Source organism: Periplaneta americana, chromosome 4, assembly GCF_040183065.1.
Source record: "Periplaneta americana isolate PAMFEO1 chromosome 4, P.americana_PAMFEO1_priV1, whole genome shotgun sequence".
Taxonomy (NCBI): domain Eukaryota; kingdom Metazoa; phylum Arthropoda; class Insecta; order Blattodea; family Blattidae; genus Periplaneta; species Periplaneta americana.
Genome location: NC_091120.1, coordinates 102,964,832 through 102,985,444, shown reverse-complemented (window position 1 = coordinate 102,985,444; position 20,613 = coordinate 102,964,832). Strand labels below are relative to the sequence as shown.

The window sequence follows — 20,613 nt, the reverse complement described above, 5'->3', positions numbered from 1 at the left end:
TATGGGAGAATCCAGAAATGTATATAGAGTGTTAGTTGGGAGGCCTGAGGGAAAAAGATCTTTAGGGAGACCGAGACGTAGATTGGAAGATAATATTAAAATGGATTTGAGGGAAGTGGGATATAGCCTAATGATAGAGAATGGATTCATCTTGCTCAGAATAGGGACTAATGGCGGGCTTATATGAGGGCTGCAATGAACCTCCGGGTTCCTTAAAAGCCAGTAAATAAGTATGTAAGTAAGTATTATTACTATTATTATTATTATTATTATTATTATTATTATTATTATTATTATTATTATTATTATTATATCACGGTATATTTATTAATATCATGCTATGTTCTAATAGAACATATTCATGAATACCCTTATAAAATCTTTGAAACATAATTTTTTACAGCCATTTAATTTTTAACAAATTTTAACTTCTGTTTAATCTTATATAATAAAAAAGTGTGTGTCATTATTATATTTACACGAGAAGTATATATTTAAAATATGAAGTGCCAAATGCACAAAACGTTAACGAACGTTTCAAAATACAGTCAGAACTCGAACTAACCAACGGGTGAATAGCGCCCTTAAAACAAGTTTAAAATCGACTATGAACAATACTTAATATCTGCACTGCAGTGCTATCAAAACAATGTTTTCAATATGTTTCACAACAAGTTCAATACAAGATACAAAGAACAGACACATGTCACATAATAACATTGAATCTACTCTTAATGAACATATTTCTAATAACCTGTAATTTTTTTTAGAAATACAGGCACAGGTATGAACATTTTAGACATACGAAATAAAGTACATGCAAAAAAAATTCTAGAGTGAACAGAAATTCATAAATACAAATTAATCAGTCCGTATAATCTTAATGAGAGAGCAATTTCCAATTAAAACATCCTTATCGATTCGTAGGCCAACATTGGTTTATTATTCCGACCACCATAACCGTAGCGATCATAAAAATCAATACAGACCTGTACCCGCACATACACCTTCTAGCAGCCAGCTATATAACACACACTCTACGACTACGTCTTCCGAGCTGACCTTGTTAATACTAATGCAATTGATTCATTTTCACATTACTTCATTTGATGTAATAATAATTTTCCATTAACTAAAGACATTAATTTTAATGTACCTTTCCTCAAAAACTAATATAGGCAAAAGTGTGAACATTTTGTCGCACGTGTTAGGAGCCTTAGGTTACACTTTTAGGAACAGAGAATTTCATTATTTTCATTACAAAGGCAAAACGTTATTTGTAATATTAAACGTTTTCATTCAAAAAGTAACTTTCCACAATATTTAACATAATATAGTATGGATGAGTCATAAGTAGGCCCCGGATTTCTATGTAGTATCAAAGTACGAAATATGTACATAAAAATGTAGTAAATATCAGGGAAATATGTAATTAAATCTTTAATATTAATAAAATATGTAATTTAAAATCATTATTTTTAATGCATTAAATTCACAAAAGAGTCGTCGCAATTTAACTGGTCAGTTGAAGTGGGAGGATGCAGCCTGGAAAGTCTTATTTACCATTCCCACTCTATAGTATAGCTTGCAAATACAACTTGTCTCTGCTACAATCTATGCTTTTTCTTGTGTTTCAAGAGTTCCTAGAAAAATATTTTTGTGTCGCACACATAATGGTATTATGACTTACCTGGCATCCGACCTAAACCGCTCGTTAATAGCCTACTTTCAATTTGCAACAAAGGTAAATGACCGGTGCACCTGACTATCCCAGATTCTGAGGAAGCATTAATGCAAAGATCTATAGTTAAAGCACTCCGAGCTACTATATTTTACAGACAAACAGCGTATTCCGAATCTCACCGGACCGGTGGACAACAATGACATCACGCTGCAGCGAAATAGGAACAAAACTACTGGAAGGATCGATGGCTGTCATGGCGACTCTATAAGTTGTTGTCTGTGCTACGCTAGGAAAATTTTGCGAAATTTCCGTACTGCCATCTCGTTCAAAGAAAAGAGAGCATAAACAATTTATTTCTTGAACCGGTAGTAATAACTGGTCCGTTGACATGTTCGCTCATAAGCCATTAACATATTGTTTTTACGTTGTGTTCATTACAAACAATACAGCAGAACCAAAGCAGAACACACCGTCATGACACAACAGTGCACGATGTCATTCGTCTGCTAATTCCCGCCCTATACAAGAACCAATCAGATTCACTGATGGCGGCTGATGGAGACTGCCATCACCTCTGCAAGCTGATGGCACCGGTGCGACACCGGTGGAGCATCAGTGACTCCATCGGTGAAATTCGGAACACCGTGATGCCATCAGATTGCTCAGCGCTGAGATTCGGAATACGCTCATAGGGTTGGAAACCGTAGTTTTATGTAGTTTTAGAAATTAGAGTGCAGTATTTTCTATAGTTGTGAACAGAACATAATGAAGTCAGTTCCGGGTCCTTCCTCTTTGCCAGGATCGTGTACTTCATGAGAACAAAAGACGGCCTTCCAGTCGGTGTTATGGGACAGGGACGTTAAGATTTATTTCCATATATTTATGAAAGAAAATTCAATACTGTGCTCTGAAAAATAAAACGAATTTAATCAAACTCAATAATTGCCTATATATGTACAAAAATATTGCATTCTTTGCATAATATGTAAACATATGTAATATTAGGCTACTAATAATAGATTATGTAAAAATATGTAAAATGAAACTCAACTATAACCATATCAGAACCACAAATCGCAGACATTTGTAATTTTCAGCAGTCTACAAGGAATGCAACATGTAATTACATAAGAATCCGGGCTCTAGGCATAAGACATATCAGTATGATTCTTCGCTATTTGGTGTAATAGAGTATAATAAGTATCTGTGGAATATTCTATTCAAATTGTATATTTAGTTTCTGGGAAAGAATATAATGAAGTTTGCAAAACGTAATTTTGAGAAGAACAGGGATAAAGATAAATTTTATTATTAGTGATATGTAGTTAAATATATCTTAGAACATGCCATTTAAAGGGCATAAATGGTAACTTTTATAAACTACAATATATATTCTGATTCAGAAATAAGCAGCAAATGTAATGGAATTAAAAGTGGAAGATGTCATTTCAAACTTTAATCTTCCCTTAAGACAAACTACGGCCTAACAGAGGATACAAATCCTTTAATAAGCTTAAAGAGAAGTGGTGAATAGTATCATACTTTGGCTTCTCTCATACCTGTAAAGAATAGTTCTGCTCTTGTCAAATAAAACCTAAAGGTGTCCCAAAGTTTGTTGGGGGGGGGGGGACTTCTTCATTTTCTTACCTTGGTGCAAAAATTGTTCTATAACTCTACATGTCGTAAATGATAGTTGAACAATAAGAATATTATAATAAAATCGGTGACATGAGGAAGAAACTGAAATTTGTGGAATGTTTCCTGGAAGTTTTGACTGACACTTGAAAGTTCATAATGTCTCGAATTGCGCTCATTGTTGTGTTAATTTTATTGTAAATTTCAAAGTAGTTCTTCAATCACATTTTGATGCATGTCATTAAAGAACTTCACGTCTACGACTATTCATAAAATGCTACTTATCAAACTCAAAATTTTTACGTAAATACATTATTATTTACTTGCTCTTTTTTACGCTTCCTTCAATCAGTCCGGATTATTTCTAAGCTACACTTCCCCTCTTGCTAAATCCCAGTTTTTATTCCGTTACAGTCCTAGGTCTTTAAATTTGCTATATACTACAACAAAATATAATTAGTACACCACAAGTTATACATAATGTCACATTCTATCTGGATTTATGTTCATATTTTATTTGTTACAGGTGATGAGTTTCCCGGACACTTATAGAATGGCGAAACTGGACCATCCTTCCCTTCACAAGAGAGCGTTTCCCCGCCTCACTCAACGACTCGCTAAAGATGCGAGGGTACGTCTGGTATAATTTTATTGTAAATAAGTGCTTGTGTTCATAAATGAAATGTTGTTTGCAGAACATGTAAAACTCGGTTTTCATGAGAATATTACAGTCTCCAAAGATTGGTCTTTCAGGAAAATATAGAGCGAATTACATTCATTCAGCCGGCTTGGGTTCGATTCCCGGCGGGGTCAGAAATTTTCTTGTAAAATTTCTACCTCGGAACTAGAAGAGATGGCAGTTCTCAACTTCTAATCACTAAATTGTGCACCAATATGCCTGGGCTAAATCCCAAATCTCTCCGCAGTGCATATGAAGGGAAGACATACGTCACTGTTGATAGTGATTCGTCCGTCGGATGGGGACGTTAAGACTGGCGGCCCCCTCGGTGCTATTCGACAGAATACGTGCCAGTACCGAGTTTCCGCTTCTCCCTTCCTCACCTTCATCATCATCATCATCATCATCATCCTCATTCATTCCCTACACTACATTTACACGAACACTTAACATACACTCACCTTAGTACACGACATAACCCTTCACAGATACACATCATGCATAACGTGGTCCTCCGAAGTGGTGTGCAATTTGAAAATAGGTCACAGTCCTGACATCTATCTGCAGTATGCGTAACCCGAATTACGTAAAGTGAAGTGGGTAGGCATTAGACACACACACATATTCATTCATTCATTCATTCATTCATAGTTTTCTGTCCAAGGACAGGTCTTTCACTGCCAACCCAGCATTCTCAAATTATTTTCTCTTAATGACACATATTCTCTGCGTGCACAACTATGCACGAAATTAAAAACTTACACGGATGCATTTTCAGTTTTAATGTGTGATCAACACACAATACAAATTTCAAGTAATATTAGGAAGTTTTCTTAGAGAAGGTGAAAATAAATACAGCTGTTGAATCATTACATCATCCTTAAGAATTTTAGTACAAGAAAACAATTGCAAATTACATTTCGTTATTGTTTTTTTCATGGAGTGGAGTGAGCAGGTTCATTTATGTCTGTAATTAATTTTATATCTTTGCAGTGGAAGAGCAAATATTCGAAAATTTTTATTTTGTAGATGGGTGCAAGATAACATATTACATTAATCCACAGAGGTTGCTAATAGATGAAGTCAATGCGAACAAGTTTTGTCAAATAAGTTTTTTGATATTTCTAATAGTTTTGATTGTACGAAATGCAACGTGTTGCAACCCTGTAACGCTTCTTGAGGTCACTGCTCCGAATTGCGGGTGAGTAATCATTTACTCAGCAAGACTTGCAAGAGAATTATGAACAAAAACGTCTCAGGGAGCGCTACAGCGTTGCAAAGTCTTGCATTTCATACTATCAAAACTATTGGACGTGTCAAAAAACGTATTTCACAAAACTTGTTCGCATTGACTTCAGCTATTAAATCTAGGTTCTCTTCCACCCTGCATATAACATTACTAGTTTGGCAGAAAAATGCAGATGATTTAGAATATTTATAAGGTGGTGAAATTAGGTTTTCAAGAATTGTTATATGACCAAAAAAGCAAACGGAAAACCTATTATTAATTTGAACATTTATATCTAATCTCGTTCAGAGTACGAAACAAGTTTTTAAATATTACGCACAACATAAACAAAAAAAAAAAAAGACATCTGAACACGATATTAACCATGATATGGGCTTGGTAGCTCAGTTGACAGAACACTGGCTTACAATAACTGCGGACGCGGTTCGAATCCCAATAATGGTGGAGTCTTATTTGTAGCGAACATAGGCAAGGTTTCTGAGAGGTCTTTTCGGGACTAACCAGAGTTCGTCCATCATTCCACCGTCACTCTCAATTTTAATATTCATTATTGTCATTTGAATAGTTTTAAATTTCTTATTTAACGATGCTGTATCATCGATGCTATTACCACCGGCGCAGTTCTGTCGGTAAGGCACTTGCCTGTCTATCCGAAGTTGCGCTCGGGCACGGTTCGATTCCCGCTTGGACTGATTACTTGGTTGGATTTTTTCCGAGGTTTTCCCCATTCGTAAGGCAAATGTCTGGCAATCTATGGCGAATCCTCGGTCTCATCTCGCCAAATATCATCTCACTATCACCAATTCCAACGCCGCTAAATAACCTTGTAGTTGATACGGCATCGTTAAATAACCAAGTAAATAAATAAAATCATTGCTATTTGGAGAGATGAGGCGTAGGATTCGTACTGCATTGTATTTATTAACTGCGAATTGGCCCTTACCAGGTGACAGTTTTACATAATCTAATACTAATTATCTTACATTCGCCTTATGTTTGGGAAAACCTCGGAAAAACCCAACCATATAATCAGAGCAAGCGGGAATCGAACCCACGCTCGAACGCAACTCCGGATCATCTGGCAAGTGCATCTTGCAACTGAGCTACGGCGGTGAAATTTTAATAGTATTAATCCAAAACGGTGCAGTGTATTATACCGGTTGGCCCTCTCAAAATTTATTGATGTGAACTGCCTTTGAAAAGAAATAGAAAAGCGCGAGGGTATTTTTTAACTCATTTTAGAAAGTACAACTCAAAGAATTACAAAATACAATCAGGAGTAGGTTTCTAGGCGAGCCCATCATATCCAAATGATGCTGAGTTTCAGTCCAGGTTTTCTGTAGCATATCTGATGTGATAATTGCTACTGCTTCCGCAATGCCATCACGTTAGCTAGCCGAGGTCAGTTACTTTGGTTGAATACACAATTTCCTAGACGTAGGCCCAAACGTAAAACTTAACACAGTAATGTCGGGAGAAAAGAGAGGCCATGCTATTCTACCGTAACGTTCACCTCAGTCGAACTTCTGTCCTAGTTGCCTCATGAGTGATGCCTTATTAAGGTTCAAACCTGTCTTGGGGCAGCTGACTAAAGAACAACAATGTATGAGAATATAATAAAGATGTAACATAACAAGTCTGCTTTTGTGATTACATAATATACTGTATTACTATGAAAGTAATGTTAGGTAAGAGATATAAAAAATACAGAATACTTCCTATTCAGGAAATCGATCATTAAAAAATAAAATACTAATTTCATAAGAAGCATGCAAAAAATCTACAAAACATAAGAATAATAGAAATGAAGTTCCTAAGTAATGACGAATAACACAATCAGCCGTTTTCTTTTTGTTTAGAAAGGGAATGTTCTTTCCACTGTTGATCATACTGACTTCAAAGCAACAGTTCGGCTGCTGTTTTTTAATGTTGTCTAAAGTTCATATTAATAGGTGTCAATATTTATTTTACAACACTGTCATGGCCGTCTAATGTTACCTGGGAATCACAACCATGTCATGTAAAATAAAAACCACTCAAAAATAAAGTTGTACTATTATGTGATATTTAGGTCACCATCAACTAAAATCTGTATACAGGATTGAAAACATTTTCTGACTTCAGAAAACAATTATGACTATAGAAGTTTAGGTTAAATTAGAAATTTATTGTTATCTGAGACGCATAAATATTGCATTATTCTAAACTCAAGATCAAAATACAAAGTAGCAGATGCTAAAATTGAGGGGGAAAGAATAGGCTAAATCAAAGACTAAATTAATGAATAATATGTAGAACGGAGAAAAGTTCTCTCCGGCATCGGAACTCGAACCCGAGTTTTCAGCTTTACGTGCTGACGCTTCAGAATTTCTGCACGGAAATGTCATATGTACTGTACTTCGGTACATCATAGCAAAGATTAAATTGCTGGAAAAACTTATAAAGCGGCAAGAAATTAATATTTTATGGGAAAGAAAAGAAAATGTGTTGTGAAAAGTGCATAAATGCTTTTATTCTGTTTGGTTTATGTTCCACCTATGTAGGTACTCTATGTGTGTGTGTTAAAGTTCTTATAAAATCTTAAGACATAGTAACATCTGAATTTTCGCTGTAAGGGTGGTAGACCCTAATCCCTTACAGAGCTTGGCTAGTTTATTGCACTGCGTCCTTGTAACAACTAGATTAATCGCAAGAACGATAAAGTTACGCTGAAACCCTAATTCCAATCTAATTTTATTGTCCTCGTGAGTTCACAGAACTTACTGTACATAATTCATCACCCTCAGAGTTCGCTTATTTGCCACTAGGTGGTGTGGGCGGAGCAACAGTTCGCGAAGCAAAGAGTGAAGAGGGATTTCATTTCGCCGCCAGATGACTCCGCACCGGCGTCTCGACGCAAGAGAGCGGATTTGGAAGTCCCTTCTCACAGAGTAGACGGAATGTTTAACGACGAACTATGGGATCAGGAATGGTACCTTGTAAGTTATTTGTAATGTTATTTTAAGATGCTCAACAGCCTGTTTCACTTATGATCACAAAATGCTTGTATATCATAAACTTTGTTGTGAATTGAAAATTTCTATCCCATTATTTGAGTTTGTAAAGTTAAATAAAATGTTGCACACTTTGCTACTGTTTTTTTTTTTTTTTTGCAATGAAGTATCAATTTTACTTAATGTGTAAATTTTACTTGTAAAGGTAAAGTAGCGCATTTTCTAATATTACTCTAAGGAGTGCAAAGCTTATCAGTGCAACAAATTGTATAATAAGGTACCTGGGGGTATTAAACCCAGCATGTTATAAGGCCCACTACCTAGTTTTGCCATTACTTAAACACTTTTGCAAAAGAGAGCAACAGCTCTTAAGACCTATTTCTTCTTGCATTCGAGTGAGGTATAAAGAAATTAGATTCTCGTTCTTGTTTGTAGCTGACTAGTGGCAACAAGTTATGTGCGATTTATTTCTGCTTTCATTATAAAATTTTGCAAAATTTAAGTTGATATTTAATCGTTTTACTGTGTGTTATTAATATAATATTAAATGCTCGTTATTGTGTAAGAAGTTTGGGGCTACCGTGAAACTTTCGCTAATGAGCATATGAGCACTCCATAAATTAAAGCAACAGAGCAGGAAATAAGGCCCATGAAATAAATACGTGGAAACGCCCACAAGTTCATAGAAATCCCTGAACTATAAAGTTCAAACTCTGAAGCACAATCTTTTCTGCAAGAAATGAAACAAACGAAAGACTGACCATTCCTAATGCAGAAAGAGCATTGGATGAATCATTAACTTCAGGATTTGTAAACATCCAGGGGACGCGGATGCGTTCTCTCTGCGAAGAGAATTGTTGTAGATATACATGTGTGTGTCTCTTGTTAATGTTGGGTGCACGATGAATGTGTAGATCTCACTGAGGAAAAACTGAAGACTTTGTATACCCAAATTGTGTTTAATATTCATATTATTTTTTGTGGGCCTTATTATCTGTCACAGTAGGATACAAGGCCCAGTGACATGATGCTAATTTTCATTGCTCACAGCATTTATATGTCTGTTTGAATATTTATTTGAAGTAAAATATTATAGGATAACTATAAAATTATGCTATTTCATTATTAAAAAATTGCTCCATTTCAAAGAAAGAACGTTTTATTGCTTAGATGGGTCTTATTACCCCCGGTTACCTTATATAGAGGAAAAAAATACATGTATTTATTAAATTTATTTAATGCGTAACTGGACAACATTAAAAGTTAGAAACTAACTGAGGTGCTGGGTGCAATAGCAGCTTAAGTTGAAAACTCATGTTTGAGAAAAACAATTTCAAAATTTTAGAACAATGTAAAGATTTTATTAGTACATACACTCGCATCTGTTTTGTATAATTTTTAGACACTATAAATATTATTCAATTCCGATATATGTTACAATTTAAACACAACCCATTTATAATTAATCTATTTGTAAATAAATTATGGAAACTTAAATCATTATTGCAGAGAAAGTATGAGACTTCTTAAATTAGAGTAACTAGGCATTAAAAGTGTTATTGAACTTTATTGAATGAATAATGAGAAATAATAGTACATTAAGGCTTCAGCTTATCAAAATAATACACAATAAGAAGTTCAGCCGATAATTCCTATGGGTACATTTTTTAAAGAAATATAGGCCTACTGTAGAAACAAAATAACATTTGTTTAAATGTCTAATAAGAGAAACAGAAGATGTGTTAAGAAGATCAGTTCTGAAACTATGCTACAGATAAATCCTTCTCTACTATAATTTCGAATATTCCTATTCATATTCACTGATTTCAGTGTCAGGAATGTTTTTTATCCAGAACTGGGTCAGAATCCAAAATATTTTGAAGAGAACATGCATTTTTTGGTTTCAAGAATTTAAAAAAAAGTAATAATATAATTTTTGTTTGATAATTTTAAGCCAGAACGAAGGGAATTTATTAGATTAAATACTTCCTTTTGTGGTCTACTATGTCCTACTGAAAAACTGAATTGTTGGAAAACGGTATTGTAAATACATGATACTACCAAAAACCCTGATATATTAAACATGAGTGTAACATATGTTTTTATTGCGAATTTTGAACCATTTGACTTAGCCCAGCACTACACAAAATGAACACTCCGCCATTTAGAGTCAACGAAATGTAATACAACTTTCACAGTCGATAGAGAAGACATGAGAGATTATGAAAATGCCATCGCCAGAATAATGGCTTCAATAGAGTTAAGCTATTATTGCACCCAGCGCCTCAATTTAATGTTATTTAGCAAAAATTATAGTGACTCGGATGAAGATAAGGAATTAAATCAAAGAAGACATAAGATTTCCCAGCCATGAACTAGCAACACATTCATGCCATAATATGAACTTAATGGAAGGTTTGAAATAAGTCCCGCTGTAATGTAAACACTACTGCAAGTTATAGGCATTATATCCAACATCCAACAGGGAAATGTAGAACTTAATCTCAAACATCAATTTTGCTTTGCTTTGTTTTGTTTTGTTTTGCATTGGCTGGGTTCTGGGTGTCAGCTCTGATTACACATAACAGTCTAATGGACTTTGAGGACAACTTTTATCAATTTCACTATGCTGCCATCTAGCGAGTGCAAAAGAAATCACGTTATAACCCTGATGAAATTGCATGGAGCAATAGCTTGCAGCAGTACTTGCATCTAGCGGTCGTCACCAAAAAGTGGGTGCTTTTTTTCTTTTTTATAAGTTGCCATTTCATAACATGGGAAATGACCAACCTGATGTGATTACTGATGTCAGTTCCATGCAATAGCAGATAGTCATATGATTTCAAAGTTTACAGTTTGCAGATATTCTTTTCCTTCCGTACTTCTGACAAAACTGCAATCTTATTCTGAACCAGGAACCTTTAAATGAGCCATATTGAACAATGCTGAATCCGTTGAATTTTGCAGTTCCTGTGGTCATTTAAATCGTAAACCGATCAACGCATTGATATAATCGATAAATTTCACGACGAAACACCACCTTCGCCAATATTGGCTTTTAAACGTTTTTTTGGCGTTATTATATATTTTATGTTGTTGAAATCTCGTTCAGTGAACTTATACAGGGTAGAAGTGAAGTAGCCGTTTAGATTTTCAGAGCGAATAGCTCATGTTGTATGTAACAAAAAATTATATCATATTCGTGGAAAGTTAGTGGTTTTTTCAGAAAGAAATGTTTTTTTTTTTTTTCAAATGTTTAACAACCTCTTATTCGATAACTTTTTCGAGTAGGATCGTGATTTTTTCCGTATCAATAGGAAAGCTAATAAAGAATAATTTATCTCTGCGGCGTATTTCAATATTGTGGACGGTTTTGTGTACCTTTAATTTTAAAACCTCCAAATTCAAGAAATTGCACGCTGCTAGTTGGTTGCAACACAGCACCAGCTCATCTAGCGAGACACACGGAGTTAAAAGGGTCGTTGACCTCTTACATTTGAATCACGAAAAGCGTGTGTTCGCGGCGATGTTGTCGGACTGCTGAAACATCAAACTTAATTCTTTAATTAACCGTGCACTTAATCGCAATACGTAATATAGATTTTCTATTCATTTCAGTGTACCCTATCGTTCCTGTCAATCTGCAAGGTTATTTCACTTCCACTGTGTATAATCCATTTTAGGATGAAATGTAATTATATCTATTGATAGTGGTAAAAATATGGTGAATTTATCTGTTCCTTAGCGAATTTTCGTAAACTGTCGTTGGCAACATTATGTGGTACATTATCGCGTTTTATTTATTTTTCTAGATATCTTTGGCTGGTTTTGTAAAACATATCAAGCTACACAAATTAGTATATTTGGTTGTCGATCGACTAAAAATTTTGATCGGTTGATCGGATGTCTTCAATCCATTATAAACAGTGTGCGTAAGTTTGAACAAAGATACGTAATATCAAATTATAATAATTAAATTTGTATAATAATTCCAATTCACAACTTTATTCGTTATTTTACTTTCTTTGACATAGGATACAGACTTCATTATTAGTTGTTCAACGTTCATTGATAAGCACAAAGTTTTCCACGCAACAGTTTATACGCCAATTTGTAACTCAAGTTCACGAATATACATGATACTGCCGTATGCCGTGTGGATCCGTACAGACAAAATGTTGTTTTCCTCATATGATTAATTAAAAACACTGTAGGTTCACATACGATGTATGGCCCCGTATGGCCTCCATGACAGCACTGATTATTATTATTGTTATTATTATTATTATTATTATTATTATTATTATTATTATTATCATCATCGGTAGGACGGTACCAGTTATGCCTATATTTAAACAGAGATAATTTCTAACATTTACTGTGGCATTGATGAGTAGGTCTACAGTTGCAATAATAAAATGCATCGTTGTTGATTTTTTTTAATCCTCCTAAGTGACTTTACAGAAAATAATTTTTCCGAAGGAAGAAAAAATTATTTTAAAATCAATGGACCTACATAAGAATATGAAGTAATTCGATATAAAATGTTGTTGAATATGATGAACATAAATGATATCATCGAGGATAAGAGTAGGTCTATTGATTTTTAATTTTTTTTTTCATCCTGAAAAAATATTTTCTGTAAAGTCACATAGGAGGTTTCATAAAATGAATGACGATATGTAAATTGTAGCGTAGCTTAGAAATGGCACTATTTGATATATAGAAAACGTTTGAGCTGGCTCTGGAGTACAGTTTCTCAATAAAAACCCACAACAAAGAGAAAGAGGAATAGTTTACGTAAAATCTGGAATGATATAATATTGTTAGTTCCGTAGGCCAAATTGTTCTCCAATGTGAAGAGGAGGAGGCTACAGTCAAGGGTTGGAATCCCAAATCGGCATGTTTGCTTGTTCGTTACCAATGTGATGTCTTGTTATAAATCCCCTCTATTGATCTTACGTATTGAACGTCTAATCTGAGGCAGATTCTAAGATATATCGAGTGTTTGTTTGTTTGTTAAGTTTTAATGCACTTCAGGTTAATGTAGCTGATTAAAAGAAAATTACGAATCGGGCCTATAACATTTTTCATTTTCGAGGTTTTCATATCTCTTTCGAGACTTAAGCAAGTTCAAGATTGAGATGTTTAGACTTATATGAACCATACTCGACAATATTCTGGCTGTCCATAGGTTACATACTTGCCTTCATCGTTACGTATACAATGACGGAATGGATTGTGCATAGTTAATAAATTTATACGTGTTAAACCGAGATTTGCGATATTTCAAAATAACTGATAACATTTTTGTCAATTCTGTAATATAACACTGTACATATGAAAAAGATTGAAGGAAGACGAAATTTAATGTTTTAATATTATATTAAATTTAATGTCAAATTTTAAAAGTTACGAGAGCAAGAATCCTATCTTCACTGTATACAGTGACAGAGAGTTTTCATATACTCGCAAATACTGTAGTAGGCCTAAGTAAATAGGACAACAACAAAAGACAAATAGGCAGTTTTAATTGTGTTATATGTAAATGGCACTTGCAACTTTATATTGATGGAAAGAGTATTTAAAAAATACAAGAAAATAAAATTGAGATCATAGACAATAAAAATATCTCGGGTTCAGGCAAATACTGAAATAAAAATGTCAAATCAGAGTTGAATGTAATCAATTGGCGAAAGCAAAATCAAACGTGGATAGATCATAAGTATTTTATACATGTTGCCTGATAGTCTTTCAGTGGAGTTTTGCATTTACAGAGCATAGTTAGGAAAGGCAGGCATACACAAAAAGACCAAGAGGCGAGCGAATATGCTCTCACTCTAAAAGATACTGACGACGACGAGACGAGATTACAACGATACCAGCGAGATAACAACTATGAGGAGACGACAATGCCAACGACAACTGCTAAGAGACAACGATGACGGCAACAACAACGAAACGACGACAACTATGAAGTGAGAACAAGAAGACGACGACAACAATAACGAGACAGCGACGATTATGGCAACAACAACGAGACGAGAGCAGCAACAACAGCGAGACGACGATGACGGCGGCAGCAACAACGAGACGACGACGGCAACAACGAGATGACGACGGCAACATTACAGAGACGACGGTAATAACAACTAAACAACGAGACGATGGCAACAAAAACGAGACAACCAAAACGAGATGATGACAACAACGAAACGGCGGAGACAACAGCGAGACGACGACAACAGCAAGACAGCGACGACAACAACGAGATGAAGACACAACGATGAAGATAAGGATGCGACAACAATAATACTGCAGGAACAATGAAAATGAATACTAGGATGACAACAATAACGATAATAATAATAATAACAACAATAACAATAATAATAATAACAATAATAATATCAGAACGACAATTACAACGGAAAACAAGAGTAACAGTGATCATTCCAATCGAAATAAATTTTGTATTGCTTATTATAATAGGAAATAAGTTATTTCTCCCATATTCCTCTTAGATGTTACTTAACTTAAAAGTGTATTAATAACTTATTTCGTTCAGTCTTCAGTAGAGCTATATGATAATCCTTGAATTGGAAGAACTATAGGCCTACATCTCTGACTGTTATTTCTCGCGATGGACTGAAAAGAAAGCGACTAACGTAATGTCCAAATAAGAGCCATGCCTTCATTTTTTGGCTACTTGTTACAATGAGCTGTTTACGGTTATTTTTTTCAAAGTTTAACCTTGATTTGATGAAATCATTAAAAGTTCTTAGTTTGGACATAAATAAAATTTTGATGCAGATACTGTTATATAGTAACAGTAACACTTACGTAGTGAATATGTAGCTCAACATCTCATTTATATTTTTGCTTTGTTATTTTATTATTATTCATCTCGTCATCTCTTCATATTCCACTTACGTTTTCCTATCTTTAATACTGTTGTTCTAATTTCTGGATCGCCATAGTCAAATTTATTTGAGAACAAATGATTTCAATAAATCAGCATATATATATATATATATATATATATATATATATATTAGTTCATTTTATTCTGTAACTTTGTTTAAATTAATTTTTTCCTATCAATTTATTTTCTGTTATGTTATTATCTATGGGATGTTTTGTCAGTTTAAGGATTAAGTGATATACACAAAAGAGGGAATTTAAACCTTTTGCAGATGAAAATATACCAGTGTAGTTTCGTAATTCCATACTGTTATCTTTAGAAAGGAAAATGTAAATGTTCACTCAAGTTAAGAGAAGTGTCTCTTCGTTACGTAAGAGGATTTTTATACGTTTCCTGCAATCCTTCCACTCCAATATCCGAGCTTAATACAATTAATTCCGAAACCTGAAAGTAATCTCTTCCAGCACCATTTCACTACATCACTAAAGTATTTCTTTAATTCTAAAAACGGCCTTCTGTAATTGGAATAGTTTGGCTTGTGTGACATTTGAACTGCAACGAAGTACATGATACAGCGGATGTGGCTCATGTGACACGCAACCAGATATCCAAGCCACTCTTTCATCAGCGGAAACAGTACCTACAGGAGCGATAATAAGCTATTAAGAGAATATATCCTACACTGACACCTGGGATTCAATTAGATCATACGAAACAAATAATACGGCTATAAAAATTACAGTACAAAAAAAAACACACGCGCACGCACGCACGCACGCGCACGCGCACACGCACACACACACACTCTCTCTCTCTCTCTCTCTCTCTCTCTCAACACATGACTAGTATTGACAGACTAATTTGGTATTTGATTAGTGTCTGCATTCATTATCCTTGAACTTCAAAATTCTCTCTCTCTCTAAGTTTCTTACACTCATACTGAGCTTACAACAACGGAATCGTGACGATTTTTTCGGTATTAAAATATCAACAGTCGTAAAATCTGTTTCAGTACCAACTTAAAAGTAATTATTTAGAATTTATCCACATAAACCTTTTAACCTCGCAAATACTGGTATAAGTCATTAATATTCTTAATTTAATTTGTTTAAGAAGGGCTGCTACACACAGAATACAAATTTAAATGAATTCATGCAACTTCATGAAACTCAGATCTGTTTGCTTAGAAGGATAAGGAGTAACGTTCTTATGTTCATGAATAATTTGAGGGGTTGGGTATAGCTTACAGTAGTAAAATTGTTTGAAATATTCAACTTTTTTTTTCCTCGATTACTGTGTCTTGTACAATAATGAAAATTGGTATATGTAAAACACTGTCCTCCTGCTACATGAAAAAAAATATTTTTACGATGAAAAAAATTACATATACTTTTTTTAAATTCAAAATAGTGGTGCAGTGATGAAGCATTTCCCTCAAAACTCATAAACTTGTTAACTTTCTCATATTCTCCATCTTTTATTTTATTGCTGAAACTCATGTTTGCAATATCATGCTCTAACAATTACATTCCTTAATAAATTTGTTTTCTTTATTTTGTGTTATAATAAAATACTGATATTTGACCACTTTTAAAATGAATTTATTTTTATCACACAATCTATCAAAGGTAGAGAAGTAATTTTGCATCATATTGTAGATATGACATGCATAAATACACACAAAACATTTCACCACAGAATGTTGCATAGTTTTTGAGTTATGAGGGAAAGGCTTCATCACTACACAGTGAACTGCCACCATTTTGAATTTGGAAAAAAAAAAATTATACATTTTTTTTAATCGTAAAAATACTTCTTTTTCATATAGCAGAAGAACGGTGTTATACACATACTAATTTTCATTATTGTACAAGATACAGTAATAGAGGGGAAAAAAAAGTTGAATATTTCCAAAATTTTACTGCTGTAAGCTGTACCTAACCCCTTAAGGAACATTCTATTATGGTTTATACTAAGGGATATACTAATGAAGCTAAATGATAGCCTTGATCAGTACAGGATGAAGATAATTGGAAACAAGACGAAAATCTTGGTCATAGGTAGAAAAATAAAGAAGATAAAAATGCGAATAGTAAATTAAGCAGTGGAGCAAGTGGACGGCTTCAAATACTTGAGGTGTACTATTAGCCTCTGTAACTTGAGCTGCTGCCAGGAAGTCAAAAGGAGGATATAAAGACAAAGAAGGCTTTTAATAGAAAAAGGAGGATCTTCTGCGACCTCTGGAAAAAGAACTAAGGAAGAGACTAGTGAATTGGAATAATATAAATTGTAATACTGGTAATAATTATATATGAAATATAATTATTATTGAACGCCTCTTCTTCCATTTCATCTTTCTCTATTTTCCTTTCCCTTCCTCCCTTCTTCTTGCTCCTTCCTCGATGTGTGTTTTATGTTTGTTGTGCCTCTATTTGATTCTTAAGTCTTTTCTATGAAATGTTTGTATCTTCGTTCTTTCAGTTTATATATTACAATCTCAGAAGTACGTCATCTCTTATGAGATATACGTTGCTCATGTATTGTTTAATAAATGTTGCTCTGTAACACAGACATGGACGATAATATCATAACCGGCCATTTAATTTCTCTTCCGTAATGGCTCAAGAAATATCTGTAGAAATTTTCATAGCTTTAGTACGTTGTAATTTATTCCACTTGCTCTTATCTCTATGCATGTTTTATAAAACTTATATTTCTTTCCTCACGCAGCAAGACACAAGAACTCGACCGGACCTTCCTAAGCTGGACTTGCACGTGCTTCCCTGCTACAGAATGGGCGTTACAGGGCGCGGGGTGAGAGTCGTCGTACTGGACGACGGCATCGAATACACACACGACGACCTGCGGGACAACTACGTGAGTCTTAAATTAACAGGCAAAATGTATGTATGTATGTATGTATGTATGTATGTATGTATGTATGTATGTATGTATGTATGTATGTATGTATGTATGTATGTATGTATTTACACTGCAAGTGGGTAAGCACCCGGTGGCAGTGGTATATACAATATTAACAATACACAATAAAATGATAAGCAATACACAATAAAATTTACAATACACAATACAATTTTACAACACATATACAATTTTATACACAATACAATAAGAATACACAATACAATTTAACACAATAATAATAAAACATAAAATAAAATACCTAATTTTACAATACAACCTACATAATTATGTATAGGTCCTACATAAGTTTCAATAGTCTTTCACTTTACTCTCATCTCATTCCCTGTAGTGGCACTATGACGCATTTCACTGACACTTTAGCACACATTTCACTGACACTCTGTAACACATTTCACTGACACTATAGAACACATTTCATTGACGCTATAAATTATCACTGATCGGAACTGTTCACTGCACTGTAAAACCATAACTTCACTGACTCACCTCGCTTCACTGATACAACAGTTCAAATAAGTCAAATAATTACATCCTTATGCATACTTATAAACAGAACTACATTTAAACTAAACATTTCTAGTCTAAGACCCTCTTACACGCTATTTTTAAATAATTTACAATTCAAACCAAGGAAGTAAACTCGTCAGGCTAGATAAATAAATGTCACCTTCATTTTAATTTTCACTTTATACACAACTTTTTAAATTATTCTTGAATCTCCTTAAGGAAGGACAGCCCTCAAAGACCGCTGCAGGTAGGTCATTCCAATCATTTATAGTTCTATTTAAAAATGAGAATTTACCTACATCCGTTTTCTGTGTCCTACATTTGATTTTAAAATCATGATCGTTCCTACCATAGTACGTTGGCTTTTCTAACCGAGCCGTTATGTCTACCCATGCTTTCTGACCTAGATGTGCTCTATACAATGCTGTTATTCTAGTTTTCCGACGTCTGTTTTCCAAAGTTTCCCATTTAAGTTCTTTTATCGTATCGTTTCCATCTTCTCTTTTACCTTTAACAAATTTAGCTGCCCTATACTGGATTCTTTCTAAGGAATTTATCTGTTATATTCTATATGGATCCCAACACGTAGTTCCGTATTCCATTAACGGTCGCACTAACGTTAGATATGCTATTTCCCTCGATTTGGGGCTAGCCTTTCTCAAGATTCTCATAATAAAGTGAAGTGCCCTCCATGGTTTACCCGTAACATTATCAACATGATCTCCCGAAGAAAGTTTGGAGTTTAAATACACTCCTAGGTATTTACAACATCGTTCTTGCGGAATTACAACACCACTGAATTCGTAATTAAGACTAGTTTCCTCTCGGGTTTTACAAAATGTTATAGATTTACTTTTAGAACCATTTATTTTCATCCTATGCTTTAACGCCCAGTTATAAATTTTATTCAAGTCTGTTTGAATAGCATCTACATCTGAATTATTTCTAATCTTTCTATAGATAATGCAGTCGTCTGCAAATAGCCTCACATTTGATGTAATATTCTGGCATAGGTCATTTACGTATATTATAAAGAGTAATGGACCCAGAACACTGCCCTGTGGCACCCCTGAACTTATATTTCCAATTTCCGATATTTCATGACCTACTCTAACTCTCTGGGTTCCACCTTTTAAAAATTCTTGGATCCATAGCACCACTCTTTTATCTATTCCTAGCCTACTTAACTTATCTATTAATATGTCGGCACCAAATCAAATGCTTTCGAAAAATCAATCACAACTGCATCGATTCTTCCGCCTCCATCTACCTCTTCAGCTAGATCCTGAACCAGCGACGTAATTTGACTATCACATTAGAAGCCTTCCCTAAAACCATGCTGACAGTTGTAAAACCAGTCTTTCGCATTTAGAACATGACGAATATAATCCGATATCAAATGCTCCATGACTTTACATACGACAGATGTAAGGCTAATCGGTCTGTAGTTTCCGACATCTAATTTATTTCCACCTTTATGTATGGGTACCACTACAGCTGATTTCCAGTCACATGGAATAGCTGCATTGTTTATGGAAACATGAAATATACGCATTAAGTATGGAATTATGGCCTCGGAACCTAATTTAAGAATCTCTGTAGCAATACTATCTGGTCCACGAGACTTCCGATTTTTAATTTCGTTATTCTCTCTCTAACCCCTTTGGAAGTTATTTTGAAAGTCGAATTTGGTTCACATTCACGGTCTGTGACACAACCACTCTTATCAGCGAGATTATTATATTTATTATTATTATTATTATTATTATTATTATTTTATTATTGAAAACCGAAATGAAATAGGAATTTAATAAGTCGGCCTTTTCTTTGTCATCAGTTATACTTTCTCCGTTCTGATTTCGTAAAAGCACTACTCCTTAATTTTTTTTTTTCCTTTTCTCCTGCGTATATAATTATAAAACTGTCTCCAATTGTTACTTTCATCTTCTTTTAAAATAATTTTTAGAAAATTTTCCTGAGCTAACCTTTTTTCAC

At 34.2% G+C, this 20,613-nt stretch overlaps 1 protein-coding gene across 1 annotated transcript in view; it reads left to right on the top strand.

Annotated features, from left to right (window-relative positions):
- LOC138698941 (neuroendocrine convertase 1-like) overlaps positions 1-20,613 on the top strand; it is a 435,125-nt gene that overhangs the window by 154,874 nt on the left and 259,638 nt on the right. The window contains exons 4-6 of the mRNA XM_069825139.1: positions 3,846-3,950; positions 8,055-8,225; positions 17,896-18,042. Coding sequence (XP_069681240.1) covers positions 3,846-3,950; positions 8,055-8,225; positions 17,896-18,042 — 423 coding nt within the window. The remainder of the gene's footprint in view (positions 1-3,845; positions 3,951-8,054; positions 8,226-17,895; positions 18,043-20,613) is intronic.